The 23378-nt window shown below is 38.5% G+C and overlaps 1 protein-coding gene across 1 annotated transcript in view; it reads right to left on the bottom strand.

Moving 5' to 3' along the window:
• The window catches only part of RNF19A (ring finger protein 19A, RBR E3 ubiquitin protein ligase), a 60763-nt gene that overhangs the window by 11061 nt on the left and 26324 nt on the right, over window positions 1-23378 (bottom strand). The window contains exons 2-5 of the mRNA XM_030445414.1: window positions 9352-10106; window positions 3349-3557; window positions 1332-1476; window positions 612-774 (exon numbers count right to left, since the gene is read on the bottom strand). Coding sequence (XP_030301274.1) covers window positions 612-774; window positions 1332-1476; window positions 3349-3557; window positions 9352-9968 — 1134 coding nt within the window. The 5' untranslated portion in view covers window positions 9969-10106. The remainder of the gene's footprint in view (window positions 1-611; window positions 775-1331; window positions 1477-3348; window positions 3558-9351; window positions 10107-23378) is intronic.

The raw sequence follows: 23378 nt of genomic DNA on the forward strand, positions 1-23378 counted from the left end.
TTCTATTTCATCCAGGACATGTACCTTAACACTTAGCACCTGCTGAACCAACTCATCATTTCTAAAAGCCCACTTCCAAGAGATCTGGATGGCTTACTACTTTGTCCTAAATTACAAACAGGAGGTGTAATGATCTTTAATTTTCCTTGCAATTTGTCATTTACTTTATAGTAAAAGCTATTCTATTTTGGGGAGGAAATAATACTACCTGCTTTTAAGATAAATAAGAAGGATATCCTTATTGCCTTCCTTCTCCACTAAATATTGTTTACTTCTAAGGAACACAAAAGAAACCACAGATTTTAAAAAAGAGCAGTTTTGAAAAAGCATGCAAGAACTTCCTTGGTAAGATGCAGAAACTGGAAATTATTCAGTGTATTTATATGCTTGTTTTAGGAGAAACTACATTCTTAATAACACTGCTTCTCCTTCCTGTACAACTGAAACAAATAACCTCAAACAATTCATAGACAGGTTGGGTTGGGTTTTTGGGGAGCTAATTTGTTTTTCAAAAGGCTGGTAAAGATACCCAACTAAACACAGTATTACAGAAGTGGTAGAATGCAAAAGGTAAAACCTGAAGCATGTCAGGAGTTGTAGTGTGTTTTTACCTTACGTCCCACATACACAGGAATTCCAATAATCATAGCAGGAATAGCAATGCCAGCTATTAAGGCAATCCCTACAGGAGCCCCAACAAGTGTCCCAAGCTGCCACAGGATTTTCTTCTTACGGCTCCATGGTTTCTTTCCCCAAAACGTGCAACCTGATGGGCTAATAGAAAGAAAAAAAAAAAAAACCAGTAAAGAAACTGTATGTTAATCACCATGACTATACAGTACTAAACTGTTCCCTAGTTACAAAATCACTTGAGTTCCAGTTCCAGATGTTATCAATACTAACTCATCACCTGTCACTTGTTCAAACTTTTATTCTTTAGAGTTTACAGCATATTTTGCAACGTAAAGAGAAGCATATTGCATATTACCACATGCCAATCTGTGGTTCACAAGTAACTTACATAATCAGAGTTTTTGTGTTGCTTACTACAAAGCCAATATGGCAATATAAAGACATCACTAAAACTAGTGGGTATGTTCCCCTAAAACACTTCATTTGTTGTAGTAAGTACATATTGCATGCATCACACTTAGAAAATATTTTAAAATAAAAAAATAAAGCAATGATTTAAATACATGCACAGAAAAGTAACTTAATTCTCAGACATGGATACTTCAACTGTGATTATATACTCCAACAAGAAGTAAGCTATGCTTAAACTTCAGAAAATGTATTACCAACCACATAAATCTTTTTGTTCTTAAATGTACCTTAAATAATGTAAATCTGAGATTTCTTTCATACATAGCCAACAGAATTCACAGCCACAGACAGCACAAGTCATATGATTGCAGCTTCCATCATTCATTTTTATTATATAAGCAGCACAGCGTGGGCATGGCTTTATGTCATCAGCTGTTTAAAAATGAATATTAAGATATCAGTTCTTCAGACAAGCATATTTAATCAAAATACATACACTTGGGAAAACTCATTGAACCATTATTGGAAAAATTGAAGAAATTTATAATTTTGCTTTACAAATCTTGATTTGGCAATGACTTGAAAGTAATTTGTATTTGCAAAATGAGTAAAACTAATGAAAACAAGGCACATTAAATCACATTCAAGAAACTGAATAGTTAACGCACACACTCTGTTCAAGGGCTTTCTAAGCTCAATACAATATATATTAGAGTAGGACATTAAATATGGATATGTATACATGACTGAAAATATGGTGTCTTTAAATATAATCCTCCTTCAAATTTTATGCAGTTATGAATATTTTACTTGAATATTCAGTCTGCACTCTGTTATTATTTCTTATCTATCTCACCTTCCACATTAAGAGCATTTCTTTGGTATCAACAGCCTCCTCATGAATCCTTTTCACAGCCCTACTATTCTCTGGAAGGAAAATATTGTAGCAGGAAAACAACTGTGGAGGTTCTTGTTCCCAAGTCAAATACTGAAACAAACAAGGGATCACTGAGCAACAGTGAAGCACTTGTATACTGACACAACCACTCTTGTGATCTTCATTCCTACACAGTCCTGGTTAGCATCTGCACTTTGGGACAACCCATTTACTCACCAGCAGCAGAAAGAGCTTGCAACTCCTAGTGCAGAAGTCAAGTTTATGGGCTGTGTTACTACATAGGCCAAATGGAATGAGGGGGATTGTACTTGGTATAAAGAACATCCAAAGAGGTGCAGAACCAACAAAACCCAGTACCTGTACCAACCCCAGTGCACAGAGACAGCGAGCAGCTGACATGGGAACAGATGCACACTAAACTGAGCAAGTTCTCAGACCACAGGTATGGCAGAGCTACTGCTGTTCATGCTAGGACTGAAAAAGAATATAAAGATGCCGGCATGCTAATTTACTTGAAGATATTCTAAAATATATTTGAAAACCAGAGCAAGATGCCAATTTTTAAGACAAGATGAGGTGCCTTGTTAAAATAAACGACAAATTAGAGACTCACAATTCTAGGGCTAGATTGGAGAACAGCTCTAGCTACCTTCAAGGTACAAGTGGGATTTCCCCCAAATATCTACCTTGTTTTGTCAGACAGACACAAAAGCTCCCAAACAGATCATAGTTTGGTGTAATCCAGAGCCGGTTCTTTTGAATAGCAAAATGGACTCTTGTTCTGCAAAATACCAGTCTGGATAGTCTGTCCTTTTTTTTTCAGAGGTTACCAAAAAAAGCTCAATTTTAATATATGGAATTGTTTGCTTTCAGGTAGACAAGACAGATGAGTTATTTTATTGAAAAACAAGAATTAGTACTAACACAGATGTCAAACATCAGAGCTGGCATCAGACTAAGTCTAATTTGAAAGCAGAAAAATCAGTGGCTTTGAGTTTTAACAGCCCCTTAATTGTATTACTAGCAGCCTGTGAAACCTCACATAGAGTGGAGAAAATAAGTGTTCTTGGTACATATGTGATACCACTAATGAAGTCAGCATGCCTAACAGAGAATGCTTTGCAGCAATTGCCTTTGACTTCAGAAAGTCAACAGCTTCAGCCACAAAGTAAGAATTTAAAATGCTGACAAGCTGCTAAGATTGGTGTCAGGTGCTCTGGTCACAGAGTACTTATAATTGTAACATCTAAAATTGAACTCAGTCTCTAAATTGTATATCTTATGTTCCTGAAACACAGAGCAGCTAGTATCTACCAAGTTACTACTCAGTTCTTTCCTTGTTAGAGCTAATTGTGCAAATGTCTTGAAAAGATCTTTTCCAGACACAGTATCCTAATCACAAATACCTGCTGCTCCAGACTCCTGGCTGTAGCTAATAGATGAAGAACGAATTGTTCTCAGGCGCAGACTTTGAGCTCTCTCTTGGCGAGCAGCATCACAGGTCTGGTTGGGATGCCAAATCTGCTTACAGTGGTAGCAAAACTCAGTTCCACAGCCTTCCCGTCCACACGTAAGTTTGGGACAGCTGGCACATCCAAAAGCAATCACAGCGTATCTTGAATGATTGAGAGAAGCAAGAGAGAATTTTGTTAATAAAAACAATCCTATCTGTAAACCAAAGCAGACGGAGCAACTAAAGCGGGTACAAAGGCAGTGGACATCAGCAGCTGACATTGCCAGCACAGGTTACTTACCACCTCCTTCAACAATTCTGTTGCTATTGCGTAAGACTGAACTACAGTTCATGAGACTGACTACTATTAGAAATACCACAATCAGTGCAACACTTTGCTCTCCCTCTTCTTCTTAACTTCATACAGTACTGAAATACAATGAATCTAAGGCTGAATGTAGTATGTAAGGTTTACAGTCACAAAGCAACCAATTTGAAGATCGGAACGGTAAAACAAAAAAACCCCATTTAAGCAACTAGATTAAGTCATAGTTTCAAAAATGTCCCAGTCACTATGGGCATGTCTAGGATTGATACTTTCTATAACCTGGGAGGATCCCTGCTAAGTAATCTGTAGTGTAATCCTTTACTGTAAAGCATCTGACTTGGTACTGCATGGCATTTTGGTATTTTACTGGTTGCCTTTTATCAAGAGTATCATTAGCTTTTTTAATAAATGTTTATTTACTATTTCTATTTCAAAATGTCAAAACAAAAAAGCAATTATTTTCTAGGTAAGGACTTGGATTTCTCAATTATTAAGCCAATTTATTTTTTGAGGCTTTAAAGAAATACATTTCAAACAGTAAATGCAAAATTGGTAAGAGTTCAGGACCTCATTGCTACCTTTCTTATGATAATATTATATAGCAAAAAAGCTCCAAAACCACTGCGACTTCCAAAACAGTGTCTGATTACAAGAAAATGTAACAAAGCATGAACAATTCTATAAAATGACACAGTTGTTGCCACAAATTGACTCCTCCATCAGGTCTGCATTTTAAAATTCACACGATAACTATCAATCTATGCCCTGCCTACCACTGCTAGTAAGCAACAGGTGCATCCCTGAGAGCTCTCCCCATTTGGGACTCCTTTGTCAGTGTATCTTTAGAAAGTAACTTCTTAGAGCAGAGCAAACCTCAGCTCAAACTGTACAAGATTACAGGTTTAATTTCAGCATTATACATTCATTTTACAGGTGATGTGAAAATCAGAAGTTCTTGTTAGGCTGAAAGAAGGGACACACAACCAAACTATAAGTGATAACATTTAAAATAAAAATTAGAGGCAAAGAGCAAATAATTGACAAAAGGGTGTACAGTGGGAAGAGAAATTCATAATTTGCATGCTGTTGCCCAATCTGCCTGTTGCTTGACAAAGATAAGAACATCTAGGAATCAGTGCTCTCTTCTAATAATGTCAGCAATACAGTCTTGGAACAAAACCATTAAATAATTCAGACAGAGGAAAAGACAGAACACCTTCAGAATACTGATTTACTATGGCTTGCTGAAATGACATTGGAAAACTGCCATGAAGAAACAATCTCAAAAATTTAGCCTGGAAGAAAACCCAAGACATTTCCTTATCTATGCTCTTTTGCCCCAGAGAAATCACCTATGTGGCAGTGTCCCATACCAAGTCACTGCAGTTAGGTCACAGCTTCTCCAAAGACTTTCACAGTATTCCAAGTAACAACAACAACCAGGATGTATTCGAGCTTGCAATAAAAAAACCCCAAGAATGAATTAGCCCAGGGTCAGAACCACCCTGATGCCAGTGCTATGGGCCCTTTCTGGCATGAGACTGCTTTAGTGCTGGTGACCTGACAGCTCCCAGGAAGGCTGTCCAGGGCATGTCTACTGCAGAGGTTCTCCTCCAAACTAATACACAGTTCTGTTGTTGGAAACAATAGGAACAGTAATACACATATTGTGGTTAACTTTGTTTCAAGATCTCTTTGATTCTGTTTTTGACATTTCTAGGTCTTGTTTTTAGCCCAACAGAGTAGGTAAAACAGACCATTTTATTCTCCAATAGAAAGAAGCTGAGAAAGAGATATTTACTTCCAAATTATTCTTTGTTGTTTATAACACAAACTTAAATTGTTATGTTTAAAAAACCCCAGGGGCCCATGGTGCAGGAAAAAAGCCATCAGGACAGAATAACTTAGGCTGCCTCCTTTTTTTTCCTACCACTTTTTTTTTAGTGAGCAAAGTTTTTGTAAGTATTTGCTCTTCATCTAGTTGGGATCCTTTTTCCACGTTTGATGCCCAGTCCCTGAAAGAATATTACACAGGATGTTTCATCAACACTGACAACAGTAGCTCTGACATGCACCATCAGCTCAGTTCTTCCTTTTGTCTATCAGTGCAGTAAATTTTTCCTACCAGAATGTTCTACATTGCACCCATTTCCTATTTATTACAGCACTTCTAATGGGAAATAATGCTAGCCTCTGAAATTACTGTACCTCTCCTAGTTTGGGCTTAGTAACAAATACAGTAAATCACATTCCATCCAGCTACTTAATGAAATATTTGATCCATGCTAATATCAGGTCAGGTCCCATCATGACCCTAATGCATTCAGCCAGCACTATGTATCAAAATCTGATAAAAAAAAATAATTTCAATTGGAATTGCACAAGTTTATTAGAGCTGCCAAAGCAATTAAAAAATTAAGCTACTGCTGTACCACAAGATTATTTAACCTGCTGATTAAGCAATGCTTGTTAGCACAGGCTGTTCAGTCTGAATAGTACTTGCTTCCCTAAACCTCACATCTGTACAATTCTTTCCTCCATCCTCCTTCTATACTCCAAAATAATATTAATCCATCTAATTACATCCTACATTGCTTCTCACTTCTACTTCCACGTCTGAGTGCCTTCTCCCAGCTTCCCCAGCTAACAGTGAGGTGAGAGACCAGTGCTGAAGCAGGCTCCCAGCTAAGCACATATCCACCTGCCAGGCAGTGCTGTGGTGGCTGCCTGGGAGGCAAAATTTAAAAAAAACAGGTAACTGTAGCATTCATATGCTGGTATTGTGCTTGCTGGAGACATTACTGACTGTTTTTTACTTAAGCATTATGATTTTTCCTCAAAAATTCTTTGATCAGGTTAGGAAAGCAAAAGCAGAGAACTGGATCTGGCAAGGGGGGTTATGGACAACAGAAAAACTTTTTTTAGGTATGTCAATGGTAAGAGAAGACCATGTGGGCCCACTCCAGGAGGAAATGGGAGAGCTGGTCACCCAAGATGTAGATAAGGCAAGATACTCAGTGACTATTTTGCCTCTGTCTTCACCAGCAAGGACTTTGGTCACACCCTCCATGCTACAGAGGCCAGAGGCAGGGACTGGGAAAAGGAAGATCCTCTCATTGTAGATGAAATGCAGATTTGTGACAACCTAAAGAACATGAAGGTGAACAAATCCATGGGACCTGATGGGATTCACCCACAGTTCCTGAAAGAACTGGTGGATGAAGTTGCAAAGCCACTGTCCATCATATCTGAAAAATCATGGCAGTCTGGGGAAGCTCCTGCTGACTGGAAAATGGGAAACATAACCCTCAATTTCAAAAATGGAAAAAAAAATGACCCAGGGAATTACAGGCCAGTCAGTCTCACTGCTGTGCCTGGCAATATCATGGAGCAGATCCTCCTGAAGGCTCTGATAAGGCAAGCAGATAACAAAGGGATGACTGGTGACAGCCAACACAGCTTCACTAGGGGCAAGTCCTGCCTGACTAATTTGGTGGCCTTTTATGATGGGGTTACAGTCTCAGTGGACAAAGGGAGAGCAACAGACATCATCTACCTGGACCTGTGCAAAGCAATTGACACTGTCCTGCATGACATTCTGATCTCTAAACTGGAATGATATGGATTTGATGGATGGACCACTCATTGGATAAGGAACTGGCTGGCTGGTTGCACCCAAAGAGTTGTGATCAGTGGCTCAGTGTCCAAACTGATGGATGGGGTCTTGAGCAACCTGGTCTAACAGAAGGTGTCCCTGCCCATGTAGATGATCTTTGATGTCCCTTCCAACCCCAGCCATTCTACCATTCTGATTCTATGATTAACGTGTGATGAAAGCTCGATCCCACCTGCTCAAGGTATTTGAAGGTGCTTAAGGTTTCCAAAGCAACCAGAAGTGTGAGAAAGACAAAAAAAGAGATGACATGAGTTACTGCTTTCTTAGGACAAACACCATAAAGAATGATCTCTCACACAAAAACATTGCACAGTTTAGCTGTCTGGCAATATACTTTTTTCCACAGTATTCCTCAGAGTAAGGAATATGCAGTAGGTGGTTTTGGTGCAATGATGGTCCCACAAGATTGCAAGGAACTTTAACTTTGCTCTAAAGACCCAATTTTTAATATTACTTGGTATTACCTGGAACAATTACCATTACATTTTCTTATGATTTAAAGATACTTAAGACTTTTTTTTTTTTTTTTTTTGCAACAAATGAGAGAACTGAGGTACAAAACTTAAACAAGATGAAAAGTCTCCAGTAAATTCACCCTACATTTTTAGTACTTAAGTAGGCAGACTACCTGACTCACTGAAATATGGTTTAATAGTTCTTGCACACTTCACCTCACCTAAAGTAAAGAGTTTGTCCACAATGCCAAAACTCAGGAAAACCTAAGCAATGCATCCTTTCTATCAAATGATGCTTTCTAGTGGTTGTTTTCTTTTGCAGTTATCAAAACATTTAGAGCAAATTATACTGGTTTTGTCCACAAGACTTTGTTATAAGCTCATGTAACCAATCCATCTCTTAAGTAATTTTTTCTACTCTGTTTAAACTATACCACAGCAATACCATCCACTTTGAAGAACAGGACCTGAGAAGGTATGGCCTTTCCACTCCCTGCTTTTGACCCACAGCAGCAAATTCTACTTCACTTAAAGTATGAAAGCAAAGCTGCATTTCAAATATGTTTCTTGGCATATTGTTTAAATTTGAAAACCTCCAAAACACTAAGCACCAGAACATTAATATTGGAGTATTTAATCTACCTAACAGTCAGTCCTAGGCTTTGTTTTTCTCTTTCTACTTAATGCTCATCTGTGAGGCTTTGAAACAGAGATGTCATCTATGACTTTTTAGAGTGCACTGCACATCTGGATTGCAGCCAGGGCTGTAAGCTTGAGATATTATTATAATGCAAACAATCTCTAAAAAAGCAACTTGCTGAAAAATGGCATTGAGACACTGACAGCAGAAAAGCATAATGAGCTGCTCAGTAGTATTTAGCCTACTCATGTCAGAATTCAGAATGGTTTCAGAACTCTAAGTATTAAAGCAATGTTAAAACATTACGTTCCTCAGATAATAATAAGCAGGAACAAACTGATTATTATCTTAAATCAGAATCCTGCTGACAGGCAACAAGTGGTGTCTCAACCAGCCATAGATGGAAGATATCTGAAGCTAGAGAGGCCTCTTTATTGAAAGAAAACTTTAGGTATTTTGTTGGTTTTTTTTTAACTGTGACTAATGACAATGTGTTTTAACAAATAGACTAAGCTGTTAAATAGACTAAATAGACTTTTTGCCTGCTGTAGATGTATAGCAACCACCTACCAAAAGGCTGCCCAAAATTGCTGAAATTTCTTCTGTGAAGAAAAAAAAAAATCCTACTTGAGGAAGGGTTTTATTTTGGAAGGTGGGTTGTGGGTTGTGGGTTGATGTTATTTGGTTTTCATATAACTTCATTTAATTTGTTTTGATTTTTAAAGATATTTCACCTGGTACCTACTCATACAGCACATAAAACACTGAAGTAAAGCAATTACCTTTTCAAAAAGCATGATGCTGCTACCTACGTATGCTGTCACTTCTCTACAGATACTGGGGAAAAAAATACATACCCACAATCTGGAGCAGGGCACCACCTACAATCAGGATCTGCAACGAGCCATCGCCTAAGCATAAACTCTTCGTATTTTTCCATCAAGATGTCATCATTCAGTATCAAACGAATATCATGAGGATTAAATCGTTCTGAGCATTCTGGACAGCTAATATTAACTCTGCTCTCGGAGATTTCTATCCGGAGATACTGACGTAAGCAATCCACACAAGACCTATGGTGACAAGTCATTATCTCCGGGAACCTGTCCTTGGAGTGCCGCAAAAGGCACAAGGGGCATTCCATGAAATCTCCACCTGGTTTGCCAATAGAGGTTGTTCCATTATCGGAAGAGGTGCATGTGGAGAAAACAGAGTTCTTGTCTGTACACATTTCTGAATGAATACTTTCAATGCTTGCAATTCCATCAACACCTCCATTTAAATCCCTAGACTTGCGTTTTGTGTCTTTTTTTCTCCGAAAAAGAGAGCCCAGTGAAATCCTTCTTTTCTTTGGTGCCTTTTTAACCGATGGCAAGCTCACAGAGGAAGCAGAAGACTGGAGGTCCCGATCAGAGCCCATTTGCCGATGTAAACTCATGTCTAGGTCACTCATGAGAAATGGATCAAATTTCATATACAACCCTATTCATTTTTAAGGATCAAAATAACAAAGTCAGAGGATACAGACATCATATTATGTAATCCAGGTTGAGAATCTTCACGCAGAAAATTCACACATATCCACTTCCAGAAAATTCTTCACAGAGATGTCCTGTATTTGGAAGAAAGATGAAAAAAGGTAGATTAGTGTCACCATCCATCACTTTTGGTTCTGAAAGATCACAGCACTCTGATGACCTGTCATAGATGGTACTACCACCTCTTCTCCTCGCCATCTGGCACAACGTTTCTTTCTGTCAGCTTTTTCTGTTGATTACACCCTTCTCATCTTAAGGAGCCTGAAATTTCCCTGTGGTCAAGTAACATCTTTGTTACACTTAAGCACTGCTGAGAACAGCACCTTCACTCCCCTGCTCTCTAAGAGGGGGATGGTTTGTTTGTGTGAGTGTGTACATACCCATGTGTAAAGATTTCCATAACTCAAGGTGACAATTAAACAAAGGTGTAACAAATTCTTCAGTAAAGCATGGTAACATGTTTACAGTACTCAAAAATTGCTTTCTCTACCTTGTATTTTCCACACATGCAATAAGGTCATGCACAAACCTAATATAGTTTAATTAAAAGAAATTAAAAGGTTTTCGTCTGTGTTTTGAATCCATTTAGATCACCACCAGAAACTGAATCACTGTGCTTAAACAACTCAAGATATTACCAAAAGCTAAGGGTTCTCTAGTAACTATGCAGATGCATATTTATAATGTAAGGCACCTGAATATTTCAGGAAACAGAGATGCAGAGTGAGTGATAGCCAACACTGTCTTGCCCATTAATTTCCATACTGGAATTCAACCAAAGACTAGAGTTAAGTTGAGGATATTTGAATTTTTCATCATACGCATTTCTATTTTTTAAAAATAGCAGCCCAAAAACTAGATTCCCATCACATATCAAGCTTTAGTTATTTCCTACGTACAAGATGACATCAAGGATTTTATTCTCTTCCCCGTTTCTTAACTAACTTGCTCCAAGCAGAGAGAAAAAGGTGTTTTCCTGTTTTCCTTTGACAGAAGAGGCTGCTACAAAGAAGTGGCACATCACCTCCAAGCAAAAACACTAACTTCCCCCAACCATGCAAATATTCCCACTGCTTGGAAGTTTGCTCAGTCTCACTGTGGGATAAGCAGGTTCATGATGCTCTGGGTGAAGAACTGGCTGCAGGGCACGGCTCAAAGGGTTGTAGCAAATGGGGCTACATCTGGCTGGTGACCAGATGTACCAGGAGTACCACTGGTGGTACTCCTCAGGGTTCAGTTCTAGGGCCAGCCCTGTTAAATGTCTTTATCAGTGATCTGAATGCTGGAGTTGAAGGCATCATAACAAGTTTGCTGATGATAACCAAACAGAGAATAGTTGACCTTCTTGAGGAACAGGAGGCTTTGCAAAGGGTTCTAGATAGACTGGAGCATTGGACAATGATTAACGGGATGACAAGTTAAAAATGTTGGACTTTGCATCTGCAATGGAGTATTGCCAGGCACAAGAATAAATGGGAAGAGGAGTGGTTGGAGAGCAGGCCTGCAGAAAAGGATCTGGAAGTGCTGGTTGACAGAAGACACAAGGTGAGTCAGCTGTGTGCTCTGACAGCCATGGGCCAAACCCCATCCTGGGGAAATCAAACACAGCAGAACCAGCTGGCCAAGAGGCAATTATCCTGCTGCATTCAGCACTGGTGTGGCCTCACCTCGAGCTCTGTGTGCTCATGCCTCATCATTTAAGAAAGATGTAAAGGTCCCTGAATGCAAGCAGAGAAGGGCAACAAAGACTGTGAAAGGGCTGTGAGGAATGGCTGAGGACTTTGGGCTCACCTAGCTTGGAGACAAGGCTGAGGGGCAATCTCATTGCTCTCTGCAGCTTCCTGAGGAGGGGGCAGGAGAGGGAGGTGTTGTATCCAGTGACAGGACACATGGGGACAATTCAAAGCTGTGCCAGGGGAAGTTCTGAGTGGACACTGGGAAGCACCTTCACTGAGGCAGCTGCCAAACACTAGCAGAGGCTTTCTAGGGAGCTGGTCAATGCCCCAAGCCCACTGATGTTAAGGGCATTGTCCAAATGCCTCTACAACAACATGCTTTAACTTGATCAGCCCTGAAACAGGCAGCTAGACTAGGTTTCTGTTGTCTTGACCAACTGAGATAGTCCATTTTAATCTGTTGAAGAATTTTTTCTAACTCTCTGTGAAAGGCTTCTGTAATAGAAGAATGAGAAGGTATTTCTTGCGCAACATCAGTGTCACATATCTGGATGGAACTACTGCTGGCACCATTTCTTTCCTCAGTATTTCCCAATTGACCTAGAAAAAGGTGCACTGTGATTCTATGTGGCCTCTATGATTTTACCATAAGGTGATAAAATCAGAAACTGCATACTAAAATAAACCCAAATGCAGAAACAAAGGAACATGGTAATACTAAGTTATAATTCTAACACACATTTTGGTACAGAGAAGACCAGGGAGGAAAAAACCAGTAACTGAGGCCTCTATTTACTGTCACAGACAGTCTGCACACCCACTAGAGACCAACCAAACAACAACTGTGTGCTCCACAGCTCCAGACAGCCACTGGATCACCAAGATGACTGGGTCAGCACTGGGAAGCTTCAGAGAAGACTGACCAGAGGAAACAGGAATTCCTCTCCAAGGAGGAAACACAGAAATAGTCCACAGGCTGCCCACTTCACCAGAACAACATGTGCAGCAAACCCACTGCTGGATCCTCTGAGGCCACTGTAGCTTGATAATACACACACACACACACAAATATATATAAAAAAATATTTTTATTTACACATACTTATATATAGTACCATCCAGCAGAGTAGTACCCCACAAGAATACTATCTTCTTTGGGGTGTAACAATTTTTAAACAATAACAAGAAACCACCTAACAAAAAAACTACCAAACAAAACATTTAAAATAGACAAACAAATCAGGCAAAACAAAAAATCAAAAAACCCTCAAATTCCTCACATCTCTAGGTTTTGCTAAGAAGAGGTCTTATATTTTGGGCCACGAGACTTTTCTTGGTTTTGTTTTTGTTAATTAAAAGCACTATTTTGTATTTTTTTTCAAATCCTGAATTATGATTTTTTTCCCCCCTATAAAGGAAAACATTACCTCCGTGGAATACTATCCATAAAGGTCTCATTTTATACACAGAGTCTAAAATAAAGCATATTTCAAGAACATTACATACTCTTCCTTCCCTCCTAAGGGAACATTTTCAGCCTAAAATCTAGCCAAAAGGAATCTTGGATGCTTTACCTGCTTCTGTTCCCAAAAGAAGTTTAATAGTTTTACAGCTGCTGTTTCTCATTAAATGAAATAAGACATTCCTTATCTAAAGAAAAGGTGAACTGAAAAAACTGCTCAACACTGATGACAGATAGGAACAACCTGCTTTCCAGGCTGTTGACATGATGTATCACTGATACATACAGTTGGTAGAGGGCAAGAGAAACATACTATAGATACACAAATCCTATGTCTTATGGCTGACAATAAGTTTGTGTCTAGAAATGCAATAACAACCTTGAAAGCATTGAGATAACTACAAACTTAGTAACATTTGTATGTTCGCATAGATACTACCAGAACAGTGGAAAGTGCCACTCCCCCTCAAGCCAGCAGAGTCTATGAACAACATGAAGAGCAACCAAAGCATTTATTTCAGACTGTAATCTTCCTTTGGTTATGTGTCTTATTTTTATTAAAAAAGAAAAGAGGGGGGAAAAGGGGGGAAAGGGGGGAAAGGGGGGAAAGGGGGGGAAAGGGGGGAAAGGGGGAAAGGGGGAAAGGGGGGAAAGGGGGAAAGGGGGGAAGGGGGAAAGGGGGGAAGGGGGAAAGGGGGGAAAGGGGGGAAAGGGGGAAAGGGGGGAAAGGGGGGAAAGGGGGAAAGGGGGGAAAGGGGGAAAGGGGGGAAAGGGGGAAAGGGGGGGAAAAGGGGGAAAAGGGGAAAAGGGGGAAAGGGGGGAAAGGGGGAAAAGGGGGAAAAGGGGGAAAAGGGGGAAAAAGGGGAAAGGGAGGGAAAAGGGGGAAAGGGGAAAGGGGAAAAGGGGAAAAGGGGAAAAGGAAAGGGGAAAAGGGAAAGGGGAAAAGGGGAAAGGGAAAAAGGGAAAAAGGGAAAAGGGAAAAGGGAAAGGGAAAAGGGAAAAGGGAAAAGAGAAAAAGAGAAAAGAGAAAAGAGAAAAGAGAAAAGAAAGAGAAAAGAGAAATAAAAAAATAAAAAATAAAAAATAAAAGATAAAAAATAAAAGATAAAAAATAAAAGATAAAGTAGGAAGTAAACACAGAAAACACAGCCAACCCTATGACTACAAGCCTTCCCCTCCTCCCTTTCTCTGGAGAGGAAAGAATGCGTATCACAGCATTTTTGCCAGTTCCAACAGATGTAAAAAATCAAGAAATAGCAGCTCTGGTGATGAACCAATTGTACTGTGTATTTTTTTTTTCTTTAAACAAACAAAGATTCTCCCAAGCTTTAAAGAAAGTGAAAAGTACATCCTATATTCCTCTTTGCACAATGGAATCTGGCAAGTAATGTCAGAAATAGATCAGTCTTCTAAAGAATATGGTTAAACTGTCACGATTTTTGAATAGAGAAGTTGCCAGTTATTTCAGGCAATCATAAACTATGCCCTCAAGATTTAAATGCATAAACTACTTTTAAAAGCCACACTCTTCCTTATAGAGTAATTTTGGGTTGTCGGTTTAGTGACGTTCAAAGATTACTTTGTTGAAGTGAAAAGATTCAGCAGATGATTTATTACAGGAAAAAATGAAGACAAATGTTACAATGCTAATAATGGTCAGAGCTCTGTAAAATCACAGAAGCCCTTACTAATGCAATATGGAGCATTGGCCAGTTCTCATATTGCCCAATCCAACACAGCATCTGCATATTTTTGCTGACAAAAAGAAAGAAAAATGGATTCTGTACAGACAGAGAACACAACGCCTTGTATTATTCCAGTAACAATGTGTCCACATAAAGGAGATCTGCTGGGTGAAAAATGAGGCTGTGAAATCAAAAGACCTGAAACAAGGCGAGATACACAATTAGGGTAATAACAATGAAGAAGCTGATTTTGAGAGGCAGCGTTCATTTAAAGTTCACAATTCTCACTGGCCAGTATAAACTCTGTCAACATACAGAAGAAACTAACAGGAGCAAAGGGGTAAAACCAAACAAAAAATGAAAAACAACAAAACAAACAGAAAAACCACACACAGAAAAAATCCAAACAAACAAACAAGAAAACCTGAAAGAAAACCATACAGATCTGTAAATTCACCACTGTCCTCAACATTTCCTCAAAAGCACTTACTGACTACAGAAAGACCATGTTTCTGGCTCCCTGCCATGCCTAAGGGCCTGCCACAAATCCAAATTCCAGCCGTGTTTTGCATTCTCCTCGCACTACAGACTACCACAAAACACCAGTTGCCACAGCACAAACACACCTTGTCAGCTGAAGATTTTTAAAAGCACAAATGACATTTTGCAGACGTGACTCATGTGAGTAATTAACTGCTATTTGTTCCTTTGCTAATCCATTCTGAACTATTTTCCAAGGAAATGAAACTAACATCAAGTTCATTTCCTTCTGTAATTCTTTTTGGCCATGCTGCTTTAAGTAAATACTATTGCTGACCATATAGTGGAAGGGGAGGGAAAGGAAAGGGGAATAATCTTGCAAAGGGCTAAGTTTACAACTTAGAGGTGACTGGGGTGAAAAATCTCTTCTAGCATGGCTCTCCATGACGCAGCCTTTGCTTGTTTCATCTTACAAATTTCAAAACTTCTCAGATATGCACTAGGGCAGCTGAGTATAATCCTATTGATTTTGTAAGAAGAGAGATATAAAGCCCTACTTCCGTAAGTGAGCTGCTGGGGGACATTCACTCCGTGTTCCTAAGTGTCCTACGCACACTCAAGAAGCACAAGCTCACCATGCTGCCTCTTTTTCCATTACACCTGGTGTGCAGGAGCAATGCACACGTGAGCCTCTGCCATCAGGACAAGCAGCTCCACACACTTGCAAAACGAAGGCAGGCTTGAAGATTTATGTAGGAAAGGAAAAAAACACCCCACCATAAGCATAAATGTAGCTACATCATCACTAAAGCTCTTCAGCACCTCCCCTCATGCCAATGGTGCTTATATGGTAAATTCTGACTTTTCCAGTTGCAAATGGATGTTCAGCATCCTAGGCATTCACTTCTCCTGGCAATTTAGCCAAGCACTGGCTTTGTGTTAGTGTATCAAAAGCTATTTCTTCATTAAAACTTATTATTAACAGTCCCCTTCTATGACATCTGTAATTTCCAACATCTAATCTCCATAGCTGCTTCCTGGTATGCACTGCGCCATCTTAAAGAGAGTTGTAACAAAAAAAAGCCCAGAGTTTAAAGTTCACCTACCAGCAATGCACCTACAGATCTGGAATACATTTCTGCTTCCCTCTTCCAATAAACATCTCTTATTGTGATCCCACAGTGTCCTGGAGTTTCTAAGCTACAATGTTTTTAATAGTTATCTCCAAATGTTTCAAAGAGGCATCAAAACCACATTACTCTTTGTTTTATCTATAGTGTAAGAACTGTAAGATAGTAGAATAAAAGAAGTATGCAAAAGCTTAAATACCAACATACAGGATTTAAAAACCACAATCAAGTTTATCGTTTCCACAGGCACACTTTTATAAAAACATCAATTAATCCCAAAATATTTTTAAAACTGGGGAAAATCCCCCAACACTTTTGTCTGAGGATTTCTAAAAGAATATACCCCTACCTGCTTTACACATACCTCAGGTTCTGCTAAAAATCTGTCATCACTATGAGTTGAGAAAAGGTCAGAAAAAGCTTAAAAATTTCAACAGCTACGTGCTTCTGTAGCACTGCATCCCATTAAAAAACCCACTATACCCACCTCAATGCACAATGTCAGCAAGCTAGGACTCTTATTTGGCTTAATTGCAGATCATTTAGATCAAACAGAACCAACATGTTGCCAGTTGGAAGTAAACAAATGGAAATTATATCAAAACAAGCAAAGGTCCTGGCAGAACCTGTATATACACTTGGATGAAAAGTAAGAATTTTTTTAAAGGTCACATCATGCAGCAGAGGTGAAATGCTTAATTACAGCAATTAGCACAATGTACTCAGGACTACTCCTTTGGTGTATTTCTCCTCAAAAACTAAAATTAAGATTAGTGACATTTTCCATATAATGTTTCTAGACTATAAAAATATTTGTCTGGATAGGGTTTATGTTTTTGAATCTTGATTTCCAATAAAATGTGAAGTTAAGGAGTTGGTATTGCTTTGACTAAACAGAACAAGTTATTCTATAAAGAAATTTAACAAATATGTATCAGAAGACCTAAGCTTTTAAACCCAGATCAAAGATTAAGTAATATCTTATATATGTGATTTGTTACATTTTTGCACCCTGGCATATTCTAAAGTCAAAGTTACCTCAATAATTGATTTAACTCAAATTGAGCTGTGTAAAACTACTTTTAAAATATACTCATGTAAATTTTACATCATCGTGGCTTTGTCTACTGAAATAATCAAAGCCAAAAGTAATTCCTGTCTTTCAGGCACTTTTGCAGGAAGGTATCTCTATTTCCCTGTCCAGCTTTGTTTTAAGAGTCACACGTGAATGCTTCTCTTAAAAGCACAAAGACCATTTGTTAGGAAAGCTACCAGAGCTGCTTTTACCAGTAGTAGAACTTTTGCAGAGTGAAAATTACTTGAGCATTTAGTTAATTAGGCTCTCATTTCTTTGGGTTTACAATGGACTACTGATAATTGCACAGGGGTCATTATTTCAAAAATAGAGGACTCCCCCAAAAATGTCACGTTTTTTATTTATGCAAATTCAGCAGGCTGGAAGTTGGAGCTGCCTGCAAAGGGTTGTACCAAGCATTCCCTCACTAATTTCACACTGGAGCTTGCAACAGGTTCAGTGAAGGTGCTGACAAGATCTGGGACATGCCTGTATCAGAACTGATAAGCAGAACAGAGTAGAGTCCTTACCCCCTAAACTGAAAGGCAGCTGAACTCTCAGGGATGAGCCAGCTTGATAAACTTAGGCCATTAGACCAGAGCTGAATAAGAAACAAAGGATCTTCCAGGAGCAAGAGGACTTGTTTTAACATATAGGAGCTTCTGTAATGCAGAGTTGATTTACTTCAGGTAAGCCTTCACATAATTAGGATCAGTGTAGAGACACTATGTAATGCCTTGTAAAAATTAAGCAGAAGTCCTACTAGCTACCAAAAGCAGACAAAAGGTTAGAGCAATTTCCTTATCACATAAAGCCTTTCTTTTCAGCTGTTAATCTGCACCTAGTGGGAGGTACAGTAAAGCAAGAAAAAGATTAACATTTCAAAGTATCTTTCACAAATATTGAAGTAAAACTATAGATTTCCCAAGCAATTTTGTAATAATAAAGTTATAAAATATTACTCTATATTCTAAATCATGTTACAAAAAACTTGATATTCACAGACACTACTACAAAAGAAGTTAAGAGAAAAGCACTTGTGAGGCAGTTTAATATCTTAAAAGGCCAAACACTGAGCTGTTACCATGGCCCAGTTTATTCTGATTGCACTTCATTCTTCCTTGAAGTCCTGTGTCAATTATCTGGAAGTTCTATTTTCACTTACTGAACAAAGCAATATTGTTTGCAAAACAATGAAGCAAACAGAAGGACTATGAACACACTTGGGCTCAAAGCTTGAGACAGTCAGACTGACTGTGCTCTAAAATCAAAAGATTGACAGTACTTAAAATACACTGGAGCCTGCACAGTACACACTGCATTAATTGCCAAAAGTTAACTGGTATACAATGTTCTAGTTTAAAATTCACAGTGGTATGCAGGGCATGACAAACCAATCCTGTCAGCTAGAAAAATCACCAACAGTGTATTAAAAAAAAAAAAAAAAAGGTAGAAATTTATGAATTTATGTGCAATACATCCTGTATTGTGTCTATGACAGCTGCTATTAGGAAGTCTTGCAAGCTGCTCAACTCATTCTGAAAGTCTTTGAGCCACTGATTGCCAACTCAAGAAAAACTGTTCCTCTTGCAAATAATGCCTGTAAAGAAGGGAGTACATGTAAAGCATCACCCCCAAGCTTGGCAGGGTTGTTTTTCTTTTTTTTGGTCACCATCCTTTCAAACCCGAACGAACACACCATCATCAAACAAAACTACTTAGAAGAAACATCTCTTCCTCTACAATTCAAATGCTCAGTAGAAGATTTCATCAACACATTCACAAGCAAGGTCAGCCACAGAAAGCTGGAGATCCACTAAAATGCCCACACTGTTCTTCTGTTAAAATTCTAAAAATGTTAATTTTCCAAACCAACAGCATTAAATGTGGATATATTGAGTGCATCAGTTGACCAAAGCTAAGAACTGAGTGGAGAAATGCTTTCTATTTGTGAATCTCCAAACCTGCATCTGCTGAAAATAAGATTAACAGGATGAATTTTCCCTTATCTAACTAAGCAGAGCAGTCTTGGTTTAAACATGCACTCAATTGCTGTGTCAAAGGCTTATGCTATGCACTGTGGTGCATTACTCTCAGCAAATGTATAACAAACTCAGCTAACAAAATCCAGTCTTAAAAACCCAGTATGGATGAAGAACTTTTAATTATTTTAATCCTTTAAGCATTAAAATCCTCACACTACAATTTTATTTTTTTTTTAAATATAAGTGATGGGAATTCTCTTTGTGAGATGGTCATGTATTTTCACTTCTGAATATTTTTGAGAGATTTATTTATATATACACAAATGTAAAGCTGACCTGCATGAACAAATCGTTCAAACCATTGACAAAAAAATGCTTGAATAGCCTGAGACAAATAAAAACTCCAATAAATTCAAATCTTTCCCAAACTTAAAATAAAAATGCACTGTAAATTCTGATTTTAAAATCTTAATCACCCATCAGCCCACATAAAAGAACTAAGGAACTTAATTCTGAATTCTCTCTGCTTAGAACACTTATATGAATAGATCCAGACACTACATCCATGTGGTCTTAACAGAAGTATAAATGAAACAAAGTAAATTATCTGGCAACAGAAATAGCAAAAATCCCAAAGCAAATTTTCAGAGTTTTTTAGCTCTGTATTTATTTTAGTTGAAAGTAAGTATTCCCCACTTTTGGTTGAACTCTTTGAAATTACTCCTGAACGATACCTTGGAATTCACTGCAGCTGCTTTTTATTCCAAACTATACATTGCAAAATAATTGGAGTAAATATATACACCAGAGAAATAACAGAACAAAGTTTTGTTTCCTGCTTTGTCACCAATTCTGCAAGTGGAAAACATTGCAACACTACTGAAAGCTGAGATCATTCCTACAGAAAAACTGCTCCAAAATGAAAATAACCAAGACTCACAGATTTCCAGATGTAATTTCAGGTCTGTAATTTTGTCTAATCAAACGGTAAGGACAACATACTGAATCCCAAAAGGTTTTTGTTTTCAAGCAGGCATTAAAATTTTCCCTACTATAAAAACAAACTACATAAAATGTTCCAAGATACAAGGTAGGAAAATTATTGTAATAGAGGGATCTTGAAATGAACAGCAAGAGCTTCAGAGAGAGCACACAGATGGAATTTGAACAGCAAAGCACAGAGAACAGCTTGGGGGGGGATATATAAGAGGTAACAGATCTCAGTTCCTGGCTCTTATCGATTCTTAAATTCAGCAAGAGCCAGGTGTTTCTGTCCTGCACTGAGGAAAGATATTATTGACCAGATGACTGGCAGCATCTTCTAGCTTTTTTATTTTCCTCTGGTGTAACTGACCTCTAGTTTCAGAGCAGGAGAGAAAAAAGAAAAAGAAACCAAAACAAAACAATAAAGCCATTCGCCATGCATTCATCTTGAAATAGCTCTACCTCAAAGAACTGCTGGCAACTCTTCTTGTATCACTTTTTAACCCTCTGGTGCAATTTACCAGTTTTATTAACAAAATGGATACAGATAAAACTTACAAAGCAGACTAATTAAAGTAACTAAAAGGGAGCAAGTAAAAAAAAAGTTTTGAATTCTTCCAGTGAAATGAAGTTAGGCTATATTATCTTGGTAAGAACGTGGTCACTGATACTGAAAGCTATTGTGACAACTCACAGCAACTTAATAAGCCACTGTAAGCTGACAGTAACTCAGCCCTTAAGAACAGAACAGCTACTGCACAGGAGTCTTGATATAAGCTTTCATAGCAGAAGTTTGGTAAATATAATTCAATATAAAACTTTCAGAAAAACGTGGGTGACTGAGTGAATAATCCAAATCAGCCCATTTGAGTAGGTGCAAGTCAGGATAGAGACAAGAACTATGACAGGGTTTTCGACCTCAGCTATGACCTCAGCTCTAACTCCTGAAATTGCCCTCAGGTCAGGTAAAATGTTACACCAGCAGACCTAACCCCTCCTCTTCACTCAAGAAGCAATACTGCTGCAAAACCTACTATAAAAACACCAATTCTCCTGTTGCCTGGCCTATTGCTTTATTCTGTCAGTATGTTCACTGAAGAAAACTGCATCGATGTATTTGAAATCACCAAGTCTGTTTTTTGTTTAATCATAGCTCTGGTTAAATTGATGCAATTTCAAATACAAATCAAGATCAAAGTATAATGATCAACTGAGAGAAAGAGACAAAAACAAAGACAGGGTCTAGACAGGGAAACAAAAATACTTCATCCTGCCAGAAACACTGCTTCTAACTTCCAGACAGGAAACACTGCCTCCAGAAAAACCATTGGCGTCAGGAAATGGCAGAAGTACCATGAAACTTATCTCACAGCTGAACCTGATGTAGAATGAAAGGAGAACATTAGGAAAGGAAGGTAAAGATAAACCAACTGGCCATCAAACACACAAATCTTTGCTTATGAATACATGAGGTGAAAAGTTCAATCTTGACACATCTTCGGAGGAAAAAAAATAGTGGAAAGGATTCTACCGGTTCCACTGAAAGTAAATAAAGAAAAAAACCAACCAAATAAATAAAAAGACCAGGCTGGAAAGATAAGAGCCCATTCAGCACAGACAATGCAAGAAAAGGGGAATGATCTAGCAGTCTTTACACACAGGCTCCACTAGCATTATAAACACTGTAAATACTAGTGAAAAAGCACAAAGCAAGAAAAAGCTGAATGCTTGTCATTAGAAGTACATCTGATGCTGTATCTATGCTGGCAATACAATATATGGCAACAGGTAGTGTTATTCTGCCAGCACAGTTATTCTACGTGCAACATCATACACTGCACCAAAAAATAAACTATGTCAGCACACATCAGGATTTAGCCTGGTTGATGCGAGTGTTTTCCACAAGTTTTTCACTGACAGCAATGCAGTGTAACTGTAACACAGACTGGGGACTAAGCAGTATTTCTCTATCCAAAAAACTGGCATTTCAAATGGATAGAAAAATTGCTGCAAAAACACCATGGCTTTAAAAACTTACTCTTGTGAAACATCCTTAGTCCTCACTGTTTCTTTAATGGCATCCAAGCAAGAAGAAACATGGGGGATTCTGGTGATTCCACTGCAAGCCACTGTGTATTAGCCAGAGACCTTACAGTGCTGCATGTCTGGGTCACACAGTGCTGTTGAAACCCTGCAACATTCTGGATTGTCAGAACACTTCACACCAAATGTTTAGAAAAAAGGATTCACCATAACAACAAAAAAAAACCTTCAAGATTCCCCGCTGTGCTTAATTCACTTAAAAGCAGAATACAATTTTTTAAAAAATATGCATGGAACCTACAATGATTTTCCTCTGACAAATGGGGAGTGCTGAGCAGTGCTTAGTGGGGCGCTCAGTGAGAGACTGCTGGGATGGAGGAAAAAAGATGGGGGTCAAGATGCATTTGTATTAGTCCATTTCCTCCATGGCTTTTAAGTTAGCAAACTACATCTCCATTGCCAGGACTGGCAACACAGGGTGTACTTCTAAAATTTAACTCATCTGCCCTCATGCTTTTAAGGAGGGATTACAAAGCCTTTTCCCTAGCACTTTTTTCCTTTTCCACCCCCCCACTTACACATGCAAACTCAACTTATCCTAACACATCTTTAAAAACACTTTTTTTATGTTACTTTTTTCCCTCTGCAACATTATTGTAAACAGCTCTTTCTACACAATTATGGAAAGATTAGCTAAGACCCTTTGTTTGACAGATTGTGAGATATCACCCATTCCAAACAATTCCAGGCACAAAATAAAGAAGCAAGTATAATGAAATTCCTAGAAGAGCTACTGTGCTTATTTTCTCCATTATTTAGAGGAGCT

Source organism: Calypte anna, chromosome 2, assembly GCF_003957555.1.
Source record: "Calypte anna isolate BGI_N300 chromosome 2, bCalAnn1_v1.p, whole genome shotgun sequence".
Taxonomy (NCBI): Eukaryota; Metazoa; Chordata; class Aves; order Apodiformes; family Trochilidae; genus Calypte; species Calypte anna.